This window comes from Colius striatus, chromosome 5 (assembly GCF_028858725.1).
Source record: "Colius striatus isolate bColStr4 chromosome 5, bColStr4.1.hap1, whole genome shotgun sequence".
In the NCBI taxonomy this organism is placed as follows: Eukaryota; Metazoa; Chordata; class Aves; order Coliiformes; family Coliidae; genus Colius; species Colius striatus.
The window spans coordinates 27,892,551-27,904,042 of NC_084763.1; the positions used below are offsets into that span (position 1 = coordinate 27,892,551).

General features: G+C 42.6%; 1 protein-coding gene across 1 annotated transcript in view; it reads right to left on the reverse strand.

Annotated features, from left to right (window-relative positions):
• Positions 1 to 852, reverse strand: part of AHR (aryl hydrocarbon receptor) — a 60,712-nt gene extending 59,860 nt beyond the window's left edge. The window contains exon 1 of the mRNA XM_061996379.1: positions 351 to 852. Coding sequence (XP_061852363.1) covers positions 351 to 406 — 56 coding nt within the window. The 5' untranslated portion in view covers positions 407 to 852. The remainder of the gene's footprint in view (positions 1 to 350) is intronic.
• Between the last annotated feature and the right edge of the window lie 10,640 nt (positions 853 to 11,492).

Here is an 11,492-nt window from a genome sequence, read left to right on the forward strand (position 1 = left end):
GCGCAGCCACCGCTCGGGAGCGGTCACCTCAGACGCCAATCTAGGTCAGCCGGCTGCGCCGCGCTGCCGGCACAGCTCCCTCACCGCCTCGACCCTCCTCGCCCAACACTCCCTCCTTTTTTTTTTTTTTTTTTTAAAGAAAAAAAAGCAATAAAATCGTTGCCGACGCCCCCGGGCACCACCTCTCCAGGGCGCTTCTGCACCGCAGCGCGCCACCGGCCGCCCCCGCTGGGCCTCCCCAGCGCGGTCCGCAGCACGACGGTGAGCCGCCGAGAAGCCAGTCTCTCTCTCTCTCTCTTCCTCCTTGCCGCTTTCCCCCTTTCCCCCTCCCGCCCCGTGGAGTTGCTTACATTTTCTGCACAGGTTTCCGCCGCTTGCGACTGGCGTAGGTGACATTGGGGTTCATCCTGCTGCGACTCCAGCGCCCCGCGCCACGGGCTCCACCGGCCGAGGGCCGCCGCCCTCCTGGCCCGCCTCGCGCCGGCTGCCGGGAGGGGATGAGACCCACCGGCGCCGCAGACCTCGCCTCGCTTCTCTTCGCTTCGCCCGTGGGCTCCGGCCCTGCTATCCGCGGCCGCCCGGAGCACGCTCGCTCCCAGCTGCGATGCCGCCTTCCCCGACCAGGCGGGACAGGAGGAGGCGCTACGGGGCGGGGACCCCAGGTGATCGGCGGCGGCTACACCCCTTCGCCGCCCCCGGAGGGCACAGGTGTAGGGGCAGCCGGGGCTTTCCAGCGCTGCTTATCCCCGCGTCTTCCCCCCGAGGCGAAGCCGGCTCCTTCTGCGTGCGGCGGCCTCTGCACCTCAGCGTAGCCGCCGTCTGCTAGCCGAGCGCCTGTCAGTGTCCGCGGCGGCGGGCCTGGACGCCCCGCCCCGCCCGGCCCGGCCCCTCACTAGCTCCTCCCGCGCTCCTCCCGCCGCCGCCGCGCTGCCCCGGTAGGGTCCCGTCCCGCCCCGCCCGGCGGACAGCCACCGCCCCCTCGTCGAGGAGGCCCCTGGCGGCGGCGGGGAGGAGGGAGCGGCCGCGCCGCCATGTTAGGAAGGTCACGCGAGGAGAAGGAGGACCGGCGCGGCGGCAGAGGGTGCGCCCGCCAGAGGGGCGGCGGAAGGGTGCTGGGACGGGGTCGGGGAGGGAGCCTCCCACGCTTTGCGTGACCGGGGAGCGGTTCCTGCGGCAAGTGTGAAGGAAAGTCATCACCAAGCGCCCGTGAAGCCCCAGTTACTAAAAATAACCAGAGGGGAAAAAAATGTCACGGGGGAAAGAAAAATGACAGTCCCTCAGTGTCATGATGAGGCCTGTGTCTGCCACCGCCCCAGCCCTGCCACCTCCTCTGTTTGCCGCCATCCCGGGCTGACGGCGCTACGGCCGCAGATTGCCCAGCAGAGAAACCAGAAACAGCATTAGCGACGACCTCAAACAGGGGAGAAGAGCCTTGGGTAGGAGATATTGCGGAGGCAGAAGCGGAAAGGCACCGGGCTCCAGCGATTACAAGGACAGCAAGACACCTGAGGAAGGAGAGATCACCGGGGCCAAGGTCACCACTCGCAAAACAGCAAGAGGACCGGCGGGACTTACTGGACGAGGACATGGTTCATACCTCTTTAGGAGGAGATTAACCCCTGAGTTATTATACTGGCATTTTAGGCTACACACTAATTTTTAAGGAAACGAGCAGCATCGCAAAAAGTAAGAGGTGTTGCCAAACGGCTGACAAACCCATCCGAGAAGAGCCCCGGTGCTTCTGTCTCTTTGTCACTTCTCCTGACCATTTTCTTCCCGTTTCCTTCCGCAGCTGCAGCAGCGGAGCTATTCCTCCGAAATAACCGCAATAAATTTTGTCTCAACCCTAAGCTTGGGAGCGTGGGTAAACACAAGTTGTAGGCGGCTGAGACGAGAGCCGGGAAGAGGTCCCTTCTCCCCTCTTCAACCACAGCTGCGCGCTTAGCCCCAGTCCCGCGGTCCAGCTGCCCCAGCAGCCGCTGGTGGTCAGCTGCCGGGAGGCCGAGGTTGTGTCAGTCGTGCTGGTGCCTGTTCGACTGTCCGCAGGAGCCAGGCTGTCAGCATTGCACGAGCAGCTGCACCTCCTTTCTCAGGTTTCGGAAGCCCCGGTGCTGCAAGCCTTTGGGCTCCGCCCTGCCGACTGAGGTGACTAGCGGTGCCTCAGGCGTTACCGTACCGCAACAACACGGGATTGCGCAGAGCCCGGCACGGACAGCCGGCGCGCCCCGAGCAGCGTCCCCTCCGTCGCGCTGCGCTTTGGCTTCTCCGAGGCCACGGCTGCGGGCGCGCTCCGGCGCCGGCAGCCGCTGCGTCCCGAGGGACCTTGCGTCCCGCCTCCGCCCGGACCCTCTCGGCGGGTGCTGGCAGCTGGCATTAGGCAACATAAGGCGCTTGTTTACTAGCTTAATTGCTCCGGTTTAGTGGCCTGGGAAGCTATCCCAGATGTAGAGTACGTGTAAGCCACAATATGCTGATAAAATTAATTTGACTAAACTTTAACAACGCTAATGTACTTGTTACTACATCAGGAGTTGATCAAATGATGTTTTGAAAAATATGTCATCAGCAAAAAAAGTTTTGGGAAAAAATATGGGAAAAGAACCATAGGCCTTATGAGATCAGTGCCTTGCAGTCACATTCGTGCCCAAACACCTTTGCAGAGACCATTCACTAGCTTCAGTCTTGCCAGTCTGTTTTCTCTTCACTCTCTCTTCACAAGACCTTACCAGTGTCTTGGAAGAAAAGGTTTTACTTCCTTCTCTTCTACAGCTTCTTTAAATATTCAGGCTGATACTGGAAATTAATGCATTTTCTTCACTCCAAACCCATACAATATATCCAAGTGTTTGACTTCTTCTAGCCTAAACTTCCCAACCCCTTTCAGTACTATTTTCATCCCTAGCCTCTCCCTACTCACTGGTTTCTTCCTCTGTCAACATCAATGTGCCCTAATCACTCCATACAAAACATAAATTGCTACTCTGATTTCATTCTTCAGCTATGTTATCTTTGTGTTGAAAGTTTACAGGCATTGTTTAAGGCTCCTCTTCAAATTTTTAATTTAGTTGCTTCCAATTTGTCTTCTGCTTCCTCACAGAGGTTGAGCAAAGTTTCTAGCAACTTCTTGATCTTCACTGGACCTCACGGTCTCGACTATTTCTTAACATTTTGTGCTACATTATCTAGATAGTCAGAGATGTCCATACTTATGCTGTCTTATCTGCCAGCTCCAAGTCCATTGGGGGCCACATGGAGAAGGAAACATCATGGAGCTTTAGCACCCTATGATGGACTTCATCTCCCTGTTCCCTTCAGGGAACATGGGAACTTGCACAGCACCAGTCAGGTATGGTGGTTACTCTTCAGCTCCCTTATTTGGAAGTAGAAAGTTAGGAGAACTCACACTGCTGGGCAGAAACCACAGATTCTATACATTTGGAGTCTTCTGCCAACTATCAGAAACCCACTCCTATGGGATAGCCACCTATTTAACAACAAATTTGAGATTTCAGATATTCAGTACTCATAGAATCTCAGAATGCATGGAGAACTTTTCATGTCACTGGGGCCTTTAAGACACAGTCAGTTCAAATGTCACATTATCTACAGCTTTTGGAAATCTGACCTCTCCTGAGGTTTCCTGTCTTGTTGCCTAATCCGTTTTCTCAGTATTTTATTTTCTATTTGATAATTTGGGTTCAGTAGAGATCTTACCACATTTAGTTGAAAACATGGAAAAACAATACAACCATAATTCAGCAATCTTAGAGTCTTTTTTATAGCGTAAGATTTTTTTGTTAGACTTTTCCTGTTATTCTTTTTAAAAGTAATATTTGTCAGGTTTAACATGATGTTTGGTTTTGCAAATGATGACTGTGGCTACTGCCATGTGGACAATTAAAAGGATTTCATTCCCATGCAGATCCTTGTCATGTGTATTGTACAGCTAAAACTGATTGCTTCTCATTTCATCTCTAAACTGCTACCCATGTGGCTTACTAGAATCTAAGATAAAGATCTCATCTTCCTTTAAGGAATTATCTCAAGCCACTAACGATCACTTTTCTCCTCATTACTCACATCCACCATTTTTGCCTTTATAGTCATGAATCAAGATGCCATCCAGTGATGAGAATTTTAAGAAAAATATGTTTGTGTACCTAGTGAACCATACCTTTCCCAATCTCTGGCACGTGTGAAGTATCATATTAAACACATTGTCCCGTATCCGACATCCTTTGTGGCTATCATCCTCTGAAGCTTCCAGAGCTCTCACTTGTTAGCAGTCACATCTGCTGCCCTGACTCCAAAAAGAGCAGTATTTGTTTTCTCCATTCATCCATTCTGTTGAATTTCAGGTTCTCCTGCCCTTAATGCTGCTCTCCTCAGCTCTTGTTCCTGGCTTCTCACTCATTTCACAAGATGAGAGCTGTTTGGAAGAGGGGACTTTTGCTGAACAGACAAAGTCTTGAGTGGGTTGGCATTTCACGGGATCACCACGAGATCAACGAAAATCTTGTAATTTGAGAGGAATTTGTAAGAATTATAAACACTGCTTGTTATCTTAGGGTCATCTCTGACTCATTTCTAGCCTTTATCCTACTCTTTCTGTCTTTGGCAAAAATTTTACCTCCCTCAGCTAAATTCTATGTACTGACTTGTTCTAGATGTTTCCAGTGCAAAAAGGCTCAGCAGGAATCTGGTTTGGTTATCTGTGTTTTCTTTCCTCCCTGAAGACAAGGAAAGAGGTTTTTTATTTAAAATTGTGATTTATACAGCTCAGTTTGGGGGCATATACAGAACTACTGCTGATATAGGTATTATTTTGCATGCACCTTTGTTCTGCTGAGAAAGAATACTTATGGTAACTCATATTACTCTATTTCTAGTAATTTCAGGAAACCAGTCATCCAAGGAAGTTGAATTACAGTCAGTGAATATCTTATACACCAATCCTTTACTGACTGGAAAGATCACACCAGCATCTTACTTTGAGGACCTAGGAATATTGGGAGAAACTCTGCCCCAACTTTTAAAACTTAGAGACGATTTATTATGTCTAGAAAAAACAACTTGGTAACTGGTAACGGGTCCAATAGTACACTTCTTTATGGTGACTTCTTTTTATAGAAGCCTCATTTGCAGGTACTAGTTGAACTGAATACAGTTTAGTGAGAACTTGATTGACAGGCTTTGTGGGTTTTTTTTCTCTGCTGTTTGGGTTTTTGTCAGTATAGGGCAGAACCAGCACATTCATTTTCTTTTCTCCCATCCCCACACCACTCCCTCAACTCTCACTATCCTTGAAGGTGCTTCTGAAATACCAGTGTTTAAAATTACACCAGGATTTCTAATGATTATTTTACTTGGAGAACATTTCCAGATGTTGAAGAGCCATATAAAGGATGAAAATATGAAACATAATTCTTATTTGGGCAAGTAGAATATGATCCTCACATAATGGTTAGTGCTGAAAGGTCTTTGTTAAATATGACATTGAAAATATTTTAATTTCATTGAATTTCACTAATCCAATGAAATCTCTATGGTCTTAATTGTTCCATCAGGGGCCATAAAAAATCCTGAGAAGACGAAAAACACATTTAGACATGATAGAGCAAGTTTATACAGAAATTGCCTCTCGGTTCAAGAAAACTCTCTTTTTAAAATCTAAACCAAAGAAGCTCTTAAGAGCTACGTTGAGATATCAAGCAGTTTAAATTAACCTTGACTGTCTAAAACATTCAACAGTCCTCTTCCCTCACAAGCAGTAAAAGTAAATTTTATTTGTACAGATACAATAGTCTTACATTATCTTTCCCAGTGAGCTTCACGTTTTTCTCCTGAAAAGCAAAGAGCCACATATCATTTTAATCCAACATAATCCACTACAAATCAAGTTCTGAGAGCCATAAACTAAATAGCGGTAATACGGGCAAGTCGGGAGGACTTGATAGAGCCTTTTAACCAAGACATCAGAAGTTAGACGCCTGGATGAGCAGCTGCCACATCTTCCTTCTCCCCTTCTTCCTTATTGAAGGGGTAAGTTTGTGTTATGTGAATACACAGTTATGTCTGTAACTACAAACTCATTTAAAGAAAAAATACTGTTTATTGTGCATTGTTTCTGACAGTCAAACTATACTGACAAATAATTGCTATTACCAGGATCTTTCCCTGCCACTGAGGCTCACTGACACACAACAAATCAGATCCATACTATTGTATTTTCTTAGTTTCTAAACTAAGGTGCCTAGATGCGAACTGCAAATAGACATTGGCCTCTGCTAGCCCCTGAACCGCCCCTGTGAATGATATGGGAACATGCCAAAACTGTGTAAAGGGCAATTCTAGCAATTTAAAACTACTGATGATTGAGTTTCAGTGCCCAGGAAGTTCCATGACACCCATTAAATTTACTAGTACAGATATAACCTTAGAGTATATTTCCAATGTTTTTGGCCATAAATGTTACAAAGAGCCTGTAATTGTTAGTATGCAGAAGCAGGACAGTTTTGGTCACAACAGTAAATCACCATGGCAATCAGCAAATGTGGGCAGCATATGATCCGGCTGCACCAACATATGAACTTGCTGCACCAACAACTTCTGTGCTGTTATATGGAGAACAAATATATAAAGAGACAATCATTTTACTCCTGCTTTAAAATCACTACCGAACTATAGTTATTAACAGGGCTTTGTTGCTAAATTGACTTATAATATTAACAAAACCTGTGGTTTGAGAGGGCCTGAAACAAGCTTGCAATTATGAATGCTAACTCAGTAGGTTGCAAATTCTCTTTCTTCTCTCATTAAGAGGAAAGGATATGCACAAAGTCAGACTAATGAGTAAAAAAAATTACCTAAATTAGAAGTGACAATGGAGTTGCCATGCCAGAGTTTAATTGCTGTACCAACAAACCTGAGCTAATTTTTATAAATATAGCTAGTTGACATTAACTTTAATTTAGTCTTATGAAACCTTACAATGACTAAGATAAGCTACAGCTGTTGTACTGTATTCTCTTTCTTTTTAATGGGACTTGATGTGAAATCTAATAGGTATACATAGACAATAATATGAAAAAGTAGCAAATAGAGACAGATATCTGGATGCCAAAGGCCAAGTCTAAAACCCATAAAAAGTCTGTGAAAGAAAAAAACAAAACCAACACAGGGAGATTTCCATGAACATAACATGTAATTAATAATAAACAAGGACAAGCAAAGAAACAAGAAAGCCCAAACACTCTTATTTTAATACCTGCACAGGAAATAGCCTGTCTGAGAACAAGAACGTGGTATGTGCTGATTCCATTATATTTTAATTGATATGATACAAAAATGCTGTAATCGAGTTCACAGTTCTCATTTGCACAGTGTACTTGTGTCACCCCCAACAGCTAGTCGCCCTGCCCATTGTTTAAAGCTCCTGTCACAAAGAGACTACAATGTCCAAGGGTAACCTGTCAAGGGCTTAGTCCTAGAAACTATTTCTTTATGACCAATTCTAATTTTTGTTGTTTTTTTAATTTAGACCTGTAACATCTTTTCCTATCCAGAGTGACTAAAACTTTCCAAAATTCCAACAATAAATTTTCTTTTACTTGAGCTGTGACTGAGATACCTGAGGAAGTGAAGAGAGGAGAGGGGACAGTGAGTTTGTTAGTGTAGGAAAGTAGGGAAACAGCTATCTCTGGAGAATTAAAGCCAGCATGAATCCAGAGAGCTACTATATTGCATGGAGTGAACAATAACACTAGAGAAAGAATAACAGGAGCTAGCGGCTTTGTTATGGGAAACACTTGAACACTTTCATTCTACAAATTGTATTTATAACGTGTAATTTCTTCTCAGCATTACAGGAGAGCATGTATGTACTGAAAACCGCCCACAAACTTGATATCTGATTTGCCTTATCCTTCTTTTTTTTTTCTACATATATTCTGTTAAGTGTCCTAACCAGACTGTGTTTACATGTATCCATAAGCAGCCACAACTGTTGCTAGCTACATATCATCTTTATAGTTCCATTATCTCTGGTTCTCTGAATTCAGTCTGGCCCACAGAGTAACTTGGAGTATTTAACACTTGCCGGTAATGAGTCTTGTGAAAACCTTCTAGTCAGTATGCCCTGCATGCAAGATAAATGTTTAGCTCCTCCAATTATAGTGGCTTACCTATTAATTTTCACAACTACCTATGTAGCATCAACTTCACTGTAGAGCCTCAGGTGGTGTCTGAAAAGTAAGGTTTTAATAATCTCAGCTATGCGGAAGCTGTCTCTGAAATGTTTGTGTATTACAGACATACAAAAAACCAAACCAATGACTGGAGCATTCTTTTGCAATTCAGAATGTTCATTAAATATTTTTCTGTTTTCACTAATATAATTGAAGATACTGAATTAGAAAACTGTATGTTTTCTAATGTATGTAGTGAAAAAAAAAAAAGCCCTTCTTCTGTTTCTTCTCAAGGAAGTTGTGTTTTTTGTAATTTTTATTCTGTTACACATGTAACTTTCTAATGACCCCAGCAAATAAAATACTGAAGGGGAAAAAAATCCTATCATGGACATTCTTTGCAATAAAAGATCTGCTTATTTCTAGTATATGTCTTTCATCTTCTAGAAAACAGTAGAAGAACAGCTTTAAAACCTGCATGGTGCCTGTTTTTAGAACTGTCAGCACTCTCAGCAATTCCAATGATCTCAGTACCCTAGCATCCAGAAAGATTTCTTCTGTGCTGCACACATATTTTTACTGCATCTTTATAGCTACAATAGATTGTATCACTAAGATACCAGGGAGCTTTAGAAGTTTATAATTTCCCCTTAAAAGCCAATGGAGCCCTTATCTAGTCTATCTGTCAGAATTTAAAAATTTCTCATTTCAGAGGTATATAATATTGCTGGTTTACTTTGGCGGACATATATATATATAAAATCTATAACTGGATGCGGTTCATAGCTTCATAAGGAAGCCTTACTAAAAAAGATATCCTCTAGGCTGCAAGAATTCAGCAAGCATGGACTTTTCATCCAGGATTTCTCTTATAAGAATTTACTGACTCTACACTTGGTAAGTTTGAATGCAGGTTTTTTAGGTTACAAAATTAATTATGGGCAGCATGATATATGGTCCTTCAAAAGTAGTTGATAACCCTTTCAAGAAACACAAGGCAATATTTTGTAGCAGAGCTGGATTTGAAAGAAACCAAACAGTAAGCACAGAATTTGGGTGAAGTGGTCTTATCTATGCTAAGAAGGAAACAAACATCTGCAATTTGATCTATCTGAACCTTTGATCTGACCTTCAAGCTCGACTTAAGGTGGCTTAAGTCCTATGGTCAGTTCAATGGCCAAAGACCAGCAGGATTTGTTTGAAGCATGTTTCCAAAGATGGAAGAAATAATTCCTTATCTTAGTGCTACCCAGACTTTAAAAGAATTAGAAGTTGTGTCTGAAGGTTACTTCAATTGATGAAGTTATCCTGTTGAATGAACTCCAACAACTCTGTTATATTTCCTTTTTTCTTAGTTTTTTGCTTGTTTGGGTTTTTTTGAAACATTCTTACTGTCCCTATTAAAATATATAGTTAAAATAATATCTAGTGAATTGAGTCTATGTTTCATCCAGTTCCCTACTTCCATCAGATCAGAAAATCTGGAAAACAGTCTTGTGCATACTAAGTAATAAGAGAACACTATGTTGTTCTTGGCGCAATTACGCATTTGTTATCTGCTAAAAGTAATTCAAGATCTCTAAACAATCTTGAGAAGTTAATTAAAAAAACCTCTTATGACATTTTATCAGAATCATAGACCTTTTAAAATCTTGTTCTCTAAAGTGAGATTCATACAGTACTTCACTACAAATGCAACCAGAATTGAACAGGAGGACAAAACTGATGAAAAGGGACAAAAATAAACATAGGAGACAGGGAAATATGGAATCAACAATAAGCCAAGAGTTAAGAGAGGTGGTTGTCGAAGAGGAAATTAGCTATGGCTAAGGACAAACTTGTGACCAAAAGGAAGACTTAAAAAAAAAAAAGTCTGGGAAAAAAAAAAAAAAGAGACAAAAAAAAAAAATCACGTCTCCATTAGTAGCTCATAAAGGAGGCTGTTATTTCCCAGTAGTTCATTTAGGAAAGTCACTGCAGAGTCTGGCGATCAATATATTCTTACATTAAAAAGACTTTTCTTAGAGTTTTTCATGGCAGTAAATTCAGTGGCAGAGGAATTCTATAAATTTAACAGTATATATATGTCTGAGCTGCAGTATCTGGGTCATTGCCAATATCTAGGCTCTAGTAAATTTCATAGGTAGATGTTACCTTTTATGCCTATGTTCTAGAATTAAATCATTCAAAAAATGGACAAAGAAAGGGAAAGATGTGTGAACAATCTTCAGCTTGGTCTAGTAGGGCCTTCTGGTGGCTTTTGGATTCACAGACCATCTTGTGAATTTACAATTCTTCCCCAGTGAAGCCCTCAGGGAATGGCATACATAGTGAAACCTCCACCTCCCCCACCACACTGTCCTTCTGCAGTAAACTGTAAAAAGAAAGCCTTTCTGAAAAGAGACCTGAAAACACATTTATTTTGGGATATTAGTCTTCCTGTAGGAACCTCTCCCCAGCCACAATTGTTTCAGCTGTTCATGTTCCAGAATGTTATGGCTAGATAATGTTTGTTCAAGATGTATTGCTGTTCTTACACAAAATATTTAGGTTATTCCTATAACATTCTTAATATATAGAAAATATGTTCTTTATGATGTCCATTGTTTAAGCCTAAGTTTGAACTAAAGTCATGACAACATTTATAATGGACACAATGTGGCAGTTATCTTGATCAGGGCACAACCTGGTAGTTACCTTGTGTATGTTTTCCCTTTTTCCTTCCCTTTGTAGCTGCACAGATGGAAGGAAAACAGCTCAGTGGGCTTTTTGTCCTTTATCCTGAATTTTTCTGTTGTAGGCAGGGCAGAATAAAGAAAACCAACAGCTTAGGATTTTTTACCTAAAGTGTTACAGTTCCTGACAGTTGGAAATATAATTACCTTAAAATCATGTCTGCGAGTCACCTGAACTGCTTTTATTAGATGAAAATAACATGAAGTGCAAGAATTTTAGATATGTTTGTGTCATTTTCTTCCTGCTATGGTTGTTTATTCTCTGACTTTGCTGAGTTTGTTCCTTAGGCATCTATGTACAGTCTATCCTTAAGCAGTTGAATAGTTGCTACCATAATGTGATTTCGTGTGGACATGATTAATGACATTAATCTTGATGATGATGCTGTAGATAGCTTAGGCTTGTGGCTAGAACAACCTACTGTGATCCTCTCCAAGTTTATTACAACTGCAGTCCAGAAGCAGTACAAGCTGCATGAGATATATATATACACACATATGCATCAAACTGTCCAACAAAGATTTAGATATACCTAACATGCAGTTAGTTAGAAAAACAATAATTTCTAAT